Below are 17113 nucleotides of genomic sequence, written 5' to 3' on the forward strand. Positions count from 1 at the left end.
AAACTCTGATGTACTATCTGATTTGGCATTTTTTATAGGTTATCTTATGCAAAAGTCTAAGATCCTTTTCATGTGATCGCATAGATAAACTAGGATTGGCTTAGTGCTTAATTAAATATTCGTATTTTCTATGGTATAACATTCTAATTAGCCAAAAAATGACGTTATATCCAACTTGCAAAATAAAATTATAAATCTGTGAAAAATGACAGAAAGAGTTGAGTGAGTAGATCAGCATTGGTCCATTCTATGATTGGAGGACATTAATCTAGATAGTGTCCACTACTTTTAATTAGCTGTCAAAGTTGAAACTAGAATACACGTTCATGTGTCATGAGCTGCTGCTGTTCGCAGCTGAGATACTCGTCCGCCACGCTCGTGCACAGGAGCCAAAGCGCAACCTCCTCTGCTGTGGCGATTGCAGACTTTGCCATAGTGCTGAGCGGCACTTAGGGTAGGCTGGCCTGGCTCCCCACTCGCCCCAAAACATAGCCAGCCACCAAAGACAGGTTCTTGCCAAAAGCCACCGGCAGAGTTCACAGCAAAGTTAAGTTCTGAACTGGTTCCAGAGTCGCCTGACCTCCTTCTGGGTGCCAGAAACCAGCCAGTGGAGTTTTTCAGGGCCAGGAAATCGGTGCAACCGGCTGCTGATGTCTGCAGAAAGGATTGTTAACCTCAGTGGTTAGCCACTACACCACAGTAACTTCTGTCCCTTCATGCTACATCGATAAGACTAGTTATGGAGTGGTGCAGTGGCCAGCAGCAAACGTTCTGAACGGGTCCCGAGTTTGAATTCTGCCTCAGCCCCGAACTTACTAGACAAGCTACATTTGCTTCCGCCTCTTCCTTCCTCCCTCAGTCTGTACTAATATAACAACAACAATATTCGATTTATATACCGTCCTTCAGAACGACTTAACACCCACTCAGAGTGGTTTACAAAGTATGTCATTATTATCCCCACAATAACAAACACCTTGTGAGGTGGGTGGGGCTGAGAGAGCTCCTAGAAGCTGTGACTGACCCAAGGTCACCCAGCTGGCTTCAAGCGAAGGAGTGGGGAATCAAACTCGGTTCTCCAGATTAGAGTCCCGCGCTCTTGACCACTACACCAAACTGGCTCTATTAGCCTACCTTAGAGGGTTGTTATAGGGATTAATCTCATTACGATACAAGAATCAGCATGCTGAGACCAGGCCCGTGCCTGAATCTCCCATCAGCCCTGAAGCTTTGTGGGACACTCGCTGGTCACCTTGAATTCCTTGGAGGAAAGGAGAGGGGGAAATGTGTGAACAAAAGACCTACCAGCTCTCATGCACCAATCCGTTTGACCATGGGAAACAAGGCCACATCAGAGGAAGGACTCGGCCTCTGTGCCCTGTGGTTGGTCCATCAGAATAACAGATTGGCCGCTGAGTGAGACAGGATGTTGGTCTAGATGCACAACTAGTCTGATCTAGCAGGGCCGTTGCATTCTAACATGAAGTTGTAGCTTTAAAAAAAAATTTCTAGGGAAAGAGGGGTGGCCTTCTGTTGCCTCTCTTTTAATATTGGATATTGTTTCAAATTACAATAGAGAGTTATGTACCCACAAAAGAAAGCCAGTTTGGTGTAGTGGTTAAGAGCAGCGGGACTCTAATCTGAAGAATTGAGTTTGATTCCCCACTCCTCTGCTTGAAGCCAGCTGTATGACCTTGGGTCAGTCACAGCTTCTTGGAGCTCTCTCAGCCCCACCCACCTCACAGGGTGATTGTTTTGGGGATAATAGTAACACGCTTTGTAAACCGCTCTGAGTGGGCATTAAGTTGCCCTGAAGGGCGGTATATAAATCAGATGTTGTTGTTGTTGTTGTTATTACACCACCCTGCAGGACAACTTAACACCCACTCAGAGTGGCTTACGAAGTGTGCTACTGTTATCCTCACAACAGTCTCCCTGTGAGGTGGGTGGGGCTGAGGGAGCTCTGAGAAGCTGTGACTGACCCAAGGTCACCCAGCTGGCTTCAGGTGGAGGAGCAGGGAATGACACCTGGCTCTCCAGATTAGATCCCTGCCGCTCTTAACCACCACACCAAACATGTAAACTGGACCAATGAACCACTATAAAGTATTTAACAGAGCTCATGGGAGAATGGGTTCTTGTGTTTGAAGACTGTGAGAATGGCACGAGTGAAAGTTGCATGCCTCCATATAATCCCCAGAGGAATGCAGTATCTCCCGTGAGGTCATCTCTGTTTCTCTGTATCTTAACTTCCATCTCTCTGCCTTTCTAGCTGTCAAATTTGGCCGCATGTCCAAGAAGCAACGGGACAGCCTTCACGCTGAGGTGCAGAAGCAGCTGCAGCAGCAGGCGCAGGGAGGCGAGGCAGGGGCTTCAGCCTACTCCTTGGGAGTAGCCAACGGGCAGCTGAAGCTGGCCCCCTCACCTGACCTCCTGGAGGCTTCGGCCTGCTCCACAGGCTTGCTGAACGGGCAGGCCCGCCTCAGCCAGTCTCCAGAGGAGACGATGGCCCTGACCTATTCGAATGGGCTCGTCAAGGCCCAGAGCCTCCTCAGTGAGGACCTACGGGCCCCCTTTGCCAAGGAGTACAGCCCCGAGCGCATCAAGATGGAGGGCAGGGGGAGTGTCTATTACGCCCTGGAGACGCAGGCGTCGCCGGAGCTGCTGCGTACGGAAGTCAACGGGATGAAGCGGCCAGCGGGGAGTGAGATCAGCAGTGAAAATCTCGACTTCTGCATGGCCCCCAGCTTTACCAGTCTCTTGGAGTCTCCCAACTCATCCTTGACTGAGATTGGTGAGTGACCTTTGCCAGGCTTCCCTCTATGGCAGGAGGCATCCCGCCAGCAAACGCTGTTGCCCTCCGCCACTCTGAGTGGCAGCAGAAGAAAAATAACATAAAAAACCCAGACATCACTCATACTGCTATGTCACTTCTGGGTACAACCCAGAAGTGCAGGAGTAGCTCTAGGAATTGCTGGAAACTATGGTTTTACCATAGAGTTTCCAGCAATTCCTAGAGCTACTCTTTGTCACTTACAGGTTGCACCTAGGTGATGCAGTGATGTTGGAGCATCAGATGCACGCACTCTTGTCCATGCCACAAGGCTTCCAGTTGGTTGCTAGGCTCAGGCTGGCAGCTTTTCTTGTAGGGCAGCCGTAGCTGAAGCCAAATCCAGACAAGACACAGATATTGCTGTTCGGAAAGGTGGTTATTCTAGAGGGACTGAATCCACTTACCATAAACAAAGTAAAGTTGGTTTTCTCAGAGCAGGTCAAGAGCTTGGGAGTGCTCATGGACCCTGCCTTGCTCTTTGAAAAGCAGGGTGGCCTGGTGGCCAGCTGTGCCTTCTGTCAGTTGCACCAGCTCTCTGGCTGCCTAGACTCAGCTGACCCGGCTACGCTGATCCATGCTTCTGTATCCTCACAGTTGGATTACTCCACAACGTTCTACATAGAGCTGCCCTTGAAAACGACCTGGAAACTACAACTGGTCCAGAATGTAGCAGCCAGACTATTGTCAGGGGCTAGCTTCTGGGAACTTAAAAAAAAATCATATCCCGCTTTTCTCCCTCAATCAGAGCATTCAAAGCAGCTTAGAACACCGTTCTCCCCTCCTACATTTTCCCACAACAACCCTGTGAGGTAGGCCGGGCTGAGAGAGTGCGATGGGCCCAAGGTCACCTGGCGAGCTTCCATGGGAGAAGCACGGACTCGAACCTATGTTGCTCATTTTGAAACAACTACGTTGGTTGCCAGTCCGTTTCTGAGTTCAGCTCAACATGCTGGTTATGACTTTTAAAGCCCTTCATAATCTATTTGAAGAAACGTCTCCTTTCACATGTCCCCATCGCTGTAGCTACAGTTTTCGAGCAGCTGTCTGTTGGTGATCCCACCTCTTAGGGTGGCCCACCTGGCACCCAGCAGAGCTCAGGCCTTTTCCATCTCGGCCCCTGCTCTGTGGAACGGCTCCCTAAAGAGATGAGATGAGTCTCCCCCCCCCCACACACACCTTGAAGATCTTCAGGAGGGGCTGCAAGGTTTCCCAGTCTGCTAGGGCAAATGGGGAGGGGGCCAAATGGCAGGCATCTTTTAAGAGAGGGAGGGATTAGGGGGTTATTTTATTTGAGTTTTAACTATAAGTCTTTTAAAGCTACTGCTGTAAGCTGCCTTGAACCCCAAGGAAAAGCAAGGTACAAATGTATGTATAAATAAATACATAAATATAGCCTGTTCCCGAGCAGAGCCCACAGATGATGCGAGTATTCAGTGGCTCTCGACTTACTAAAGTGGCAGGGAGTTCCCCAGGTCACCCTTTCCCAAAGTCAGTTTCCAGAATCCCTGTGAATGAATTTTGCCAACCTGATCTAGAGGCCCAGCACCACCTCCGGAAGGAAATTTTAGCTACGCGTACAGGAATGCACACTAGGAATGACATTTACTGCTTATATTTTGCTATACAAACTAGATCAGTCACTGCCCTGAACAGGAAGTATGAACAGCGCTGGAAGCTGATCTTATACGAGAATTAAAGTAATAAACATAACATTTTATTTTCTTTAGTTTTGTAATTTTTTAAGTTCGTTGTGGTTTTTTGTGGGGAGGGGAACCGGCTCGGTGGAGGGTATGGGGCAGGACCGGGGGGGGGGAGCACAACCCGTTTACTGTGTTTAAAAATGCATTGTCGGTTTCCTTGAGAGAAGATACAGGAGACTTAACAGTACAGCCCTAAAAACATTTTCTGGGGAGTAAGCCCTATTGATTAGACCTGAACAGGATTCTGAGTAGACCTGCTTTAAGTTCAGAGTGGATATCTGCTCAGTCATCAAGCCAGAAGGTACATAGACAGTCCAAGACAGCCTTGGTGCTCCCAAAAGAACATGTCCTGTGATCTAACAAGGGTGATGTATCATCAGTTTGCTTCCACTGCCGGTCATGGAAACAGATGCAACAAAAACAAAAAAGAATTAACACCTCCCTCCTGACTTCTAGAAGTTGAGTGGAAATTTCCTTCTGGGTTCTGAGGCTTTGCCATGCATCAAAATCATGAGGGCTAGGAACTTGGGTTTTTTTCAAAAAGTTATCTCCAAGCTTCTGCTTGGTGTGCACCCCAAAAAGATTCAGTTTTCCCACTGCGGGTTTACTGAAGTGGGAAAAAGATTTGGGAAAACCCAAATCCTGAAGCAGCAAGCTGCTTTGGGATTTGGGTATTTAAGTTACTTCTGAAAGCTTTGGTAGAGTGGCAGCAGCCACAGCACTTAACTTGCTGTTTGCAAACAGCAAGAAAAGTGTTCCTTTCAAGCTTCACGCTGCCTTTTTTTACTCGATGGGAAGGAGGAGAAGGGGGTTGTGGTGAGTGACAAGCCCCTTGCAAACAGCAAGAAAAGTGCTGCCACTGCTCTGCTTGAAGCTTTCCAAAATGCTTCAAAGCTTTTGCAAAGCTTTGCTTCGGTATTTCCGAATCAGCTCAGCAATGCTGTGGCTGATTTGGAAATACCAAATCATTCCTAATCGGGCCCAATTCAAGTTAAAAACTCAAATTGGAAACCCGAAGCACACACCCCTAACTGCTACCACATACAGAATTTTCCATAGCACAGAACTGTAGTGCATGCAGAGGCCTGGCAGCTGGTTCACAGGTACCCAGGAGTCCCACCACTCACATCCTATTGTGGGGAAGCCGGAAAGGGCCGTGCTTCCTAACCCCCTTTGCCCATTGCTTTCCATAGAGCATCTCACCCAGAATGTCCTCAAGTCCTACCGGGAAACCTGCCAGCTACGCGTGGAAGACCTCCAGCTCCTGCGCTGGGAAGCATTCACGCGGGAAGAAGTCGGAAACTACCAGAAAAAGGTGAGAGGGTCCTTCACCATTGCTAGGAAGGGCTGTGTGCTCCAAGGAGCAGTACCGAGGCTGTCTTCTGGCTAAAGAACATAGTCCGTTAATTGAGCAACCAAATCTGCATATCTGAAGAAAGGAGCTTCATGAATATGAAGAAGGGAGCTTTGGCTCTTGAAAGCTTTTACCCTAATCTTGTTGGTCGTTAAGGTGCCACTGGATGCAAATCTTGCAAGTCTGCATATATTTGCATTTTTAAAAAATAGTTTTAGAGACAGAAAAGCATACTTTTTGTTATTAGATGTCATACATACGTGTCCCCGTTGTTCTAGAAGTAGGGTTCCTAGTCCCCCTGTGGGGGCAGGGTGTATCCCACTCTCAGCCTTTCCCCCGCCCCCCGCCACTTCTCACCTGGCCAGCAGAAAGAAAGGCATGGGAATGGGTCAGGAACCCCTAAAAGCACACTCCCGCATGCTCCAGAACTCTTCCACGTTGCACTGCAAGAGACGTCATTTCCAATGCAACGTGGAAGCATTCCGGAGCACACGTGCACAAGGTGAGTGCCCCTGTCGTGCCCCCCCAAACCCTCCATCCCTTGGTTTGAGCCCCAGGGGACCTGGCAACACTGTCAAGAAGAAGCTTTCTTTCTGGCACACAGTGGAGAACGCCTCTTTTAAGGTGGTGTTAAACAACATTTGAGTCCAATAGCCTCTTGGCTTAAAAGCCCTATGCCGTTGCCATAAGTCAGCTGTAACTTGACAGAACTTCACACACTCAGACCCGGTAAAAACCAACATTTTTTTCCAAGAGCCATTTTTTGATATCATGATAGCCATTTTTTGGCTATCATGAGCCAAAGCTCACGTTGTCAGATAAAAAAAGTATAACGTTTTGTTCTACTGTTACAAACTTACAATGTGGGGCGGCTTCCAACTTACAGCAACCCTATGAATTAATGACTTCCAAAATGTCCTAAAACAGCTACCCACTCGAAACGTATTTTTAAACAACGACTTTAACACACTTAATATACTTACGGCGACCCAAAAAGAGTCGTTTGCCGTTGCGTTCCTCTGCGGAGTTTTCCTTGGTGGTCTCCCCATCCAAGTACCAAACCTGCTTAGCTTCTGAGATCTGACAAGATTGGGCTATACCATGCCACCTTAGCTCCCTGTTAATGCTACAGAAGGGGGGGAAAGGAGTGCTAGAGGTTGGTCCATGTTAGCAGAGGAGATAGAGCAATGTGGGGTGTAGGAGCTGGCGTTGTGAGTGTGGGGTGGGGAGAGAAACAAACTTGCTCTCAGAGCCTCGATTAAGCTTTAGAAAAGAAATGAAAGTTCTTTACTGTGTGAACGCCATACGAGATAGGATATATGAGAGATCCCTTTCTAGCAATCTAAGGATGCCCAATAGATGGAAAGACGGGAAGTCCTGCATCCACAGTGCAATATGGAGAGGAAAGATGGAGAGTGTGACAAAGAGAGGAAGTTGAGGTGCCACGAAGAGGAAGTCCCTGAGAAACAGATTCTACGCATCAAAAGGTTAGAGCCAGGGCAGTAAAGAGCAAAGTGTAAACAGACCTCTCTACCTAACACTTTGGTTTCTCCCCCTCTGAAACCTGGGTAAGGGACAGCTTTAGTCCTCCTCCTCTTACAGTCTGGAACCAGTCCAGCTGGGGGGGGGGGACTAGAAAGCAGAGGAGGGTGGGAGGAGTCAAGAAGCAAAGGGTGGGGAGAAGATGGGACGGGAGGGTATATTTTAGTGACAAGTAAGGACCTGACCCTTTGAATGTAGACTTGTCATTTACTCTGATTTTGCAAATCGGAGGCAGAGGGAAGGAATTCTGCTGGCCGTTGTATACCCTCTACCCCCCCCCACCCCCGGCGTCAAGAAATCTAATGCTAACTGATCATTGTACATCATCTTGGGCTAGCAAGATAGATAGTAAACTAGCCTCTTATGGCTTATCACAGCAATTATTGCTCCGTATGGGTTATAATCAAGCCAAAAAGGCCATTAAGCAAAGAATAATAGAGGTCGAGAGACAACACGACTTAAACAGATTCAAGGTGTTACTGTTTGATCCTGACCCCGTGGTTAGGCTAACCCCTATGCCTTATCTCTTCAATCTTGCCAATCACGAACACAGGAGAACCTTTACGTTAATGTGTTGGGACGCTCTCCCATCAGGTGTACTGGAAGGCAGATACAAAAGAATGCCACTGGAAGAACGCCTGTGTCCCTGTGGTGATGGGAAAATAGAAACACTAGAACATGTCATCTTTGACTGTAAAATACACACGCAACTACGAGAAGTTTACATAAGGCCTATACTTTCTGCCCATCCAGGTAGACATAGAGCTTTTCTACTTTCAAAAATGCTCTTGGATAGATCCCAGGATATAACATATAAGGTTGCTAAGTTTGGTTGGATGGCAATAAAGAACACAGGAGTTCGTTCACTACCAACTAAAGACAGTTTTGGTTGTTGTGGGTTTTCCGGGCTGTATTGCCGTGGTCTTGGCATTGTAGTTCCTGATGTTTCGCCAGCAGCTGTGGCTGGCATCTTCAGAGGTGTAGCACCAAAAGACAGAGATCTCTCAGTGTCACAGAGATTGTGACAGACTGTGACACTGAGAGATCTCTGTGTTTTGGTGCTACACCTCTGAAGATGCCAGCCACAGCTGCTGGCGAAACGTCAGGAACTACAATGCCAAGACCACGGCAATACAGCCCGGAAAACCCACAACAACCATCGTTCTCCGGCCGTGAAAGCCTTCGACAATACAAAGACAGTTTTGTCTTATGGTTTTATGGTACCTGATTTTTATGATATGCTGAAATTTAAATTTTGAGGATTTTTAATTTTTTTAAATATTTTAAGGCAATGTAATCTATTATGTTACTGAGGTATCTTTTAATCGGTATTCTCTAGTTTATCTCTGTGACATTGATCATTCCTGTAACTCTTTTGCTGGTCTAGGACCGTAATAATAAATAATTGATTTGTATACCCCCCCCCAAAAAACCCCAAGGTTGTGCATATCCCCATCTGCCACCACTGCCCCCAAAATTCTGAAGTTTCACCTCGCATGAACTTTCAAGCCGAGTTCAGTAGTGCCCACAGCACCAAATTCCACGGGGTGTTTCTCCCACCGTATTTCTACAGAATCACAAAGACACCACATGGCCCTGACTCTGCTGCTGGCTTAGCCACATCCCAGTGGGACGCTCCATCTTTGCTTTGGAAAATCCTTCCGCTTGGGTGCATTTTCCGATGATACTAAGCTTTCCCGCTGATAGGACTCTATGCATGAGCTTGGTTTTCTCCTCTGGCCTTAGAGGCTGCCTGCAGGGGCCTTGATTTATGGCATTTTTTTTATTTAAAAAAATTAGATTAAATTTTTCACTGACAGAATCGGGTGACGGCAAGAGAAAATTCAGTTTTATCCAGCCGCTCGTTAAAATCCATTAAGTAATGAGCAGCTTTCTCTCTCTCTGGAATTGCTGAACAGTGACTCAGCCAAATTGCTTTGGAGCGTCTGCCTCGAGAACATTGGGATGTTTTGGCTTGGAGGGCATAAAGGGGGGGAAAGAGAAAATTCTCTGTGGACAGTTGCCGAGTCTTGGGCTTGGAATATCCATCTTCTCGCTATGTATCCTCTGACAAACAAGCTATCTCTTTCCCTGCATTGCCCCACTGTCCTAGTTCTCGGTCACTCCAGAGCGGAACAACGATCCTGGGAGCTGGCTTTGATATTTGTATTTTGAGGGGCGGGGTGGCAGAGTTATATATTGGCTATATAAATATCTAATCTTCTGATGAAGAGATGAGCATGTTCTTCTGTGGCTCCCATTAAGTTCTCTGGAAGACGGCAGCATGACGCACTGCTTGGAGTGTCAGGCTAGGATATGAGCGAAGCTGCTTCGAATCCTGCTTCACCAAGGAATGTCATTGGGAGACCTCGGGATGTGACACTTTTTCAATCTAACCTTCCTCACAGAGTGTGTGCTAAATTGTGTTAATTCTAGATCTGGATTTCATGGAGGGCGTGTTTTTCATTATCCCAAAGTTTCTGGATTTTTGTCCAGGTAGATACGGATAGCCCAGGTGAGCCCGATCTTGTCAGATCTCAGAAGCTAAGCAGGGTCGGTCTTGGTTAGTAATTGGATGGGAGGCCTCCAACGATAGACCAGGGTTGTAGAAAAGCAGGCCATGGCAAACCACCTCTGTTAGTCTCTTGCCATGAAAACCCCACCAGGGGTCGCCATAAGGCAGTTATGACTTGAGGGTACTCGCCACCACCACGAATGTTTTATAAATTGGGGAGAAAAGTAGGATAAAAGTGTTAAAAAAATAATTCATTTTAAAAATCCATTTTTTATGAGAGGGGTACAGCCTTCCTTATCTCTCTGTCCCCACCCCCAATTCAAGAAACAGGGGATACCAAAAACTTCCTTGTGTGTGTTAATGACCTCCAAAACATCCTATCATTAACAGCCTCGGTCAGGTCTTGCAACCTGACTGCTCTGGCTACTTTTATTGTACAATTCCTCAGTAGCGATTACTTTTATCTGGACGCCCTCTTTTCTTTCTACCATGTATGTGAATTGCTGACATTCACGGCTATGGCTGGGGCAGCCCTGAGATCAGGTGAGCCTGATCTCGTCAGATCTCAGAAGCTAAGCAGGGTCGGTCTTGGTTAGTAATTGGATGGGAGAACTCCAAGGAAGACCAGGGTTGCAGAGGCAGGCAATGGCAAACCACTTCTGTTAGTCTCTTGCCCTGAAAACCCCGCCAGGGGTCGCCATGTCAGCTATGACTTGAGGGTACCACACACACACACACACACACACACACACACACACACACACACACACACACAGCTATGGCAGGCGTAGGGGAATAAAGCGTACACTGGGGATCCTGTTTACCTCACTTTCTGCCCATTAACCCCATTTTTTCTGGTGCGGGGGGGAGGAGGACTGTAATAGGTCACATCTTCTCTCCGCAAAGAGCCCTGCAAACTTCAACCCACCCTGCTTGTACCATAGAAGTGAATGGGAGCCATTGAGAATTAAGTCTGTTGTTCTCCGCATAACCCTACGTGATTGGCCCTTGCTGAGGAAGGGACTTAATGGTGGCAGGCGAGCACAGCATTGTGGGTCTGTACCCATGTCACCTTCTTGTAACTGCCCCCAGGGGTCGAGTCCTGAGTCGTTTTGGCCTCCTCTCTACCCCCCTCCCCAGGAACAGTTCTCAAGGGCTGTCCCACCTCTTTCTCCTGTGCCCCTTTATTTATTTGTAACATTTTAACATAGAGTCATAGAGTTGGAAGGGGCCATACAGACCATCTAGTCCAACCCCCTGCCCAGTGCAGGATCAGCCTAAAGCATCTCTGACAAACATCCTCTTTCCACCCAATATACAGTCCCCCAAGGCAGAAAACAATCAAGAACATCAAAACAAGGTTTAAAATACGCATATATAAAAACAATTTAGGAGAACACATAAATGAGAAGGAGGATCAAGGTTTAAAATACGCATATATAAAAACAATTTAGGAGAACACAAAAAAGGAGGAGGATGAGTGAAGAAACACCCAATAAAGCAGAAAAGTCGTTCCTGGCTGGTGGAAGACAATGGAGATGAATTTCCCTGGGGAAGGAATTCCATAATTCTCCTGTCACAAATGAGGAGGCCCTGCCTCTGGTTCCCTGCATGTAACTTCAAATGATGAGGCCAAGTGAGGCAAGGTTCCTGAATAGTAAAGAGTCCAGCAGCGCCTTTTAAGACTAACCAACTTTATTGTGCATAAGCTATCGAGAACCGCAGCTCTCTTTGTCAGATGCATCGTTAGATACATCTGACGAAGAGAGCTGTGGTTCTCAAAAGCTTGTGCTACAATAAAGTTGCATCTGACAAAGAGAGCTGTGGTTCTCAAAAGCTTGTGCTACAATAAAGTTGCATCTGACGAAGAGAGCTGTGGTTCTCAAAAGCTTGTGCTACAATAAAGTTGCATCTGACGAAGAGAGCTGTGGTTCTCGAAAGCTTATGCTACAATAAAGTTGCATCTGACGAAGAGAGCTGTGGTTCTCAAAAGCTTATGCTACAATAAAGTTGCATCTGACAAAGAGAGCTGTGGTTCTCAAAAGCTTGTGCTACAATAAAGTTGCATCTGATGGAGAGAGCTGTGGTTCTCAAAAGCTTGTGCTACAATAAAGTTGGTTAGTCTTAAAAGGTGCTACTGGGCTCCTTACCTTTTTGCGACTGCAGACTAACACGGCTAACTCCTCTGGATCTATGGGCAAGGTTCCCGAAGATAGCCGTAGTGGTCGGGTAAGTTCACACGAGAGGTCACATTGCAGTTTTTATGTACAGATAAGGACAAGATCCTCTGTAGGAATAATCCTGCTTCAGGAAGGTGCTGTGCTTCCATTGCAAGCCCCCTACTTTGCCTGCAGAGGTCCCAGGTATAGTCTGTGGCAAATCCAGTTTAAAGAAGGAAGAGCTGGAAAAGATCTCTCGCCTAATATTTCAGAGAGCTGCTGCCAGCTGGCATAGGCAGGAGTGGACAGACCACCAGTTTGAGAGTACAGAAGTAGTTCTACAGCTCCGCTCTTTTACTTTTATCTAGAGGGCTATGAGTGGAAATACACATTGTGAATTACCTGGGGATGCGCAGGATTTTATGGGTGGTCCTCAATTTACGTGCAGGCTGTTCTTGCTCGGCGCACATGAATGCTGTTTTCACGGGAGCTCCCTTTGTGTGACTGCATCTGCCAGTCCTTCACTGCAAGAACAAGTACTGTAGGCTCCTTTGACTTGCCAATTTGCATTTCTTTAAGGTGTGAGAAAGTGTCAAGATCTGCATTTCAATGAATGGATGTGGGGGAAACTGGGATACTTTTAGCAGTTGAGGAGGTACTGATATCGAACCCTGTGAATGTGTAGGATTACATACACATTTAAAATACATCTAACAATTTACAGAGTTTAAAATGATAAATATATAAACATCCTAACATTTAAAATACATATATATAAGAGCTTTCCTTGCCAGGGAGGCAGTCAGTGCGCTGAGCCTTGATGGGCCAGTGGCCTGACTGTGTGTCGGGCAGTTTCACGTGTTCTTTTGTGACCCCATCGTCTTGCGTGTCTCTTTCTTGCCCAGTCCATGGAGGAGATGTGGGAGCGCTGCGCCTGCCGCATCACGGAAGCCATCCAGTACGTGGTGGAGTTTGCCAAGCGGATGGGCAGCTTCATGGATCTGTGCCAAAACGATCAAATTGTGCTTCTCAAAGCGGGTGAGCAGACTGGGCGGGGGCGGGGAGGAAGGCACGCCCCAGAAGCTCTGGGTGAGAAAGTTGGAGGTGGGAGGCTGTCGATTGGTGAGCAGGGGAGGAGGGAGGGGAGAGGAGAGGAGATGAGGGGAGAGGGGGAGAGGAGAGGGAGAGGAGGGGAGAGGAGAGAGGGAGGGGAGAGGAGAGGGAGAAGAGGGGAGAGGAGAGGGAGAGGAGGGGAGAGAGGGGGGAGGGGAGAGGAGAGGGAGATGAGGGGAGAGGGAGAAGAGAGGAGGGAGAGGGAGAGGGAGGGGAGAGGGAGAGGGAGATGAGGGGAGGAGGAGAGGGAGAGGAGAGGGAGAGGGAGATGAGGGGGAGAGGAGAGGGAGAGGAGGGGAAAGGGAGAGGAGGGGAGAGGAGAGGAGAGGGAGAGGGAGATGAGGGGAGAGGAGAGGGAGAGGAGGAGAGGGGGAGGGGAGAGGAGAGGAAGAGGGAGATGAGGGGAGAGGGAGAGGAGAGGAGAGGATTCTCTGCAGGAAATCCTTATTCATTAGAAGTACATTCAGGATCGGAAGCCAGGAATAAAGAAAGCCAGGCACGTTAGCAGTTGTCAAATAAATGGGAAAGCAGTTGCCTCCAGATGTTTCTGCTGGTTATTTCTTCTTCAATATGCAGTGCATTCATGATAACATTTGATTTATATTCCGCCCTTCAGGACAACTTAATACCACCCCCCAAACGGTTTACAAAGTGTGTTATTATTATCCTCACAGCGATCACCCTGTGAGGTGGGTGGGGCTGAAAGAACTCTGAGAGAGCTGTGACGGACCCAGGGTCACTCAGCTGGCTTCAAGCGGAGGATAAGCCAGCACAGTGAAGTGATCAGAGGATCCAATTAGGATCTGTGAGACCCAGGTTCGAATCCCCATTCTCTCATGGCAGCTCACTGGGTGACTTTGGACCAGTCACCCTCTAGCAGCCTGACCTACCTCCCAGGGTTGTTGTGAGGATAAACCTGAAAAAGAGGCCCATGCAATCCACTTGGAGCTCCTTGGAGATTGAGGTGTGTGATAACGCTGCAATGCCAGCATTGACTGGGCAGGGGGGGAATGTACGGTTGGACAGCAGCTTGTGGTTTTTTTGTCCCCTGGGCCTGCACCACTACAATTTTGGGAGTGGCTATTTTGAGACTTCAGACTCTCCTTGAAATCACTGCTAAGGAGATCGCTCTCTCCCTCGAAAGCCTAGCCAAAGAACAAGCCGTTGTGCAAATTTTATGGTGTTTATTTGAGTACTTGCTCTAAACGACTTATATTTGATCATGTCACTTGCCTTGCCTTGAGTCTTAACGAGTGTAATCTTTAAGATTAATTTGGGGACGCCCCAGAATTGGGTTTTTAGAAAATCCTCCTACAACATGCAAGATTGAACTGTCCTAGAGATAAGATAAAGGGAGCAATATTTTGAGGAGCCCAAAGCATAAATTTTGACACTGGGGAGAAATGAGGGAGAGAAATGAAGGGCTAGATAGGGAGGGGCAGGAGGCTTTCTGGACCAGGGGTGAGATCTCGTGTTTGGTTGCAGAAGATCTCAGGTTTAGTAACCGGGATCCCCTATTTCAACGATCTGTTTGAAGGTCTTGGAAAATCCCTTTCTCTGCCTGCTTGCCCCTGCTCTCCTGAGCTGGGTAGACCAGTGGCCTGCCCTGGGATTAAGACACACTTTGTCTTTGGATTTGGAGAGGATTTGGAGAGAGAACTAGCTGTACAACCCTAATCCTTAATTTCACTTAAATCTGTTTAGGATTGTGTTGTAAGTGCCGAGGCCAAAAGCTTGTAAGGAAGAACTGCGCGTAGACGGGCGTCTTTCAGGCTTGCTTCTCTAACTACCCGCCTCTTTGCGCCTAGGTGCCATGGAAGTGGTTTTGGTGAGAATGTGCCGTGCCTTCAATTGTGAGAACCGGACAGTCTTCTTTGAGGGCAAATTCGCAGGCCCAGAACTCTTCAAATCCCTTGGTATGAGAACACCCCATTGTCTTGGGACAGTCGGCGGAAACAGACCCTCAAGGGGGCTGAAAGGATAAATTAGTCTGTGGTGACATGGCACCTTGGAAGCCAACCTATGCAGAAACTTCAGTGGGTCCAAAATTCAGCCCCCACCCAAGCTGTTATCAGATCTGAGCAGAAGGGAAGATCGCACCCCTTGGCTATTTTACTTGCAATAATTACCTGTATCTTTCTGGGCACAGATCGGAGTGCTAGTTTTGACCCCGAAACACTTTGGGTGTAAGGTACCCAAAATGAAAAGCTACTCCCATGTTTTTGTTGTTTGTTTCCAGCTATCATCTACCGTTCTCATTGAGCCTCAGTAACAAGGTTCCCCTTCTCTAGTTCTGCCAACGAGGCCTTGCCCAGGATTGCGATTGGGGTGGATTCAGGGCCGTCAAGAGCATGGCCTTCTTGGTAGTTGCCCCGAACTGTGAAACCCACTCCTCCAAGATGCTTGCCTGTTGTCCTCTCTCACCTCTTTCACAGGGCAGATTAACACGACCCTTACACACTGCTCCGACTAGTTTTCCTGAATGTTACAGAATTTTTATGGTTGTTTTATTACACTGTTTGTTGTTTTATAAAACAACAAATGGTTGTTTTATTACCACTTTGAAAGCTTCTGTCCTGTAGCAGCATAGAAATAGATAAGATTGGTTGTTAACTTTTATTTTTTCTGGTTCTTTTTTCCCTCCAGGCTGCAATGAATTGATCAACTCCATTTTTGACTTCGCTAGCAGTCTCTGTTCTTTGCACTTCTCCGAGAATGAAATTGCCCTTTTCACAGCACTGGTGCTAATTAACTCAAGTAAGAAACGCTGTTGGAGCGCTCTCTGGCTTCATGTTAATCGTTCAGAGTTCCTGGAGAGTCTTTTTTTGAGTCTTGTCTAGTCTTGGAGTTCATCAGTTCTACAGACTTAAGTATCTGTGGTTAGAAGTCAGGTTGGTCTTTTGAGATATGGCCATAGAGAATCAGCTAAGGGGAAGGGGCGTGCGCCAAGGGGCAGGGAGGGCTGGGAAGCACCACGGGGCTGCGCTGCCTCCCGCCTGGCCCGCTCTCCGCGCTGAGCGTCACCATGCCTCGTGGCTGCCCACGCCACTGCCAGCTGCAGGTGCTCCCAGCCGTTGGCCACCCCCGCCACCCTCTCTTTGGCAGCGCCTGGGGCAAGGGACCCCCTGCCTCTCCCCAAATCCAGCCCTGCCTCAGAGGGTTTGTTAATTTCATCTTCGCCTCCCAGAAACCTCTGTCAATCTCACCTCTCCAGTCTAAAACTGTGGGATGGCAACCAGAGGACAGCGAGGAATAGAAATAGGCTGGAGTTGCCTTCCAGAGCTGGGCTTGGACCAGGAGAGGTTATAAACGGCTGAAGTTTCCCTTCTGGCATTTCACAGCCGCTTTACACAGCTCCAGTGTATAGCAAAGCCTTTGCCTGTCACCAGTTCTGTCTTTTTAAACTACCCTTCCCGGCTAACGTTGCATCTCCTGACATGTGTTCTTCACGTGTCAGATGTCTCGTGTAGAGATAGAATCCAGGAGCACCTATAAGACTAGCAAAATTTGTGGTAGGATATGAGCTTTCGTGAGCCACAGCTCACTTCTTCAGATATAGCTAGAATGTGAGTCCATCTGTCCTTATATCTTGGAAAGTAAGAGTGATTACAGAAGCCGAATGATAATAGCCGGTGAATAACAATGGCAGGCATGATTGAATAGGGCAGAGTATGCAGAGGGGTAGTGGGTGTGAAGAAATCAGCATTGGTAATGAGACAGGAAGCCTAGGTCACGATTCAGCCCAGGTGGATGCCTTGTGCAGTCTCTCTACCCCTCTGCATACCCCACCATATTCAATCACAGCTGCTATTGGGCTAGTCACTCTCCCTCTCCCTGCCTCAGTCCCCCATCAGCAAAATAACACTGGCCTACCTTATAGAGATGTTGTTAGTCTTC

The 17113-nt window shown here is 47.7% G+C and overlaps 1 protein-coding gene across 2 annotated transcripts in view; it reads left to right on the top strand.

Annotated features, from left to right (window-relative positions):
- The window catches only part of RORC (RAR related orphan receptor C), a 100482-nt gene that overhangs the window by 75547 nt on the left and 7822 nt on the right, over positions 1-17113 (top strand). For both annotated transcript variants that reach the window (XM_054997665.1, XM_054997673.1), the window contains exons 5-9: positions 2273-2794; positions 5727-5848; positions 13009-13141; positions 15025-15132; positions 15863-15973. In XM_054997665.1, coding sequence (XP_054853640.1) covers positions 2273-2794; positions 5727-5848; positions 13009-13141; positions 15025-15132; positions 15863-15973 — 996 coding nt within the window. The remainder of the gene's footprint in view (positions 1-2272; positions 2795-5726; positions 5849-13008; positions 13142-15024; positions 15133-15862; positions 15974-17113) is intronic.

This window comes from Eublepharis macularius, chromosome 1 (genome assembly GCF_028583425.1).
Source record: "Eublepharis macularius isolate TG4126 chromosome 1, MPM_Emac_v1.0, whole genome shotgun sequence".
NCBI lineage: Eukaryota > Metazoa > Chordata > Lepidosauria > Squamata > Eublepharidae > Eublepharis > Eublepharis macularius.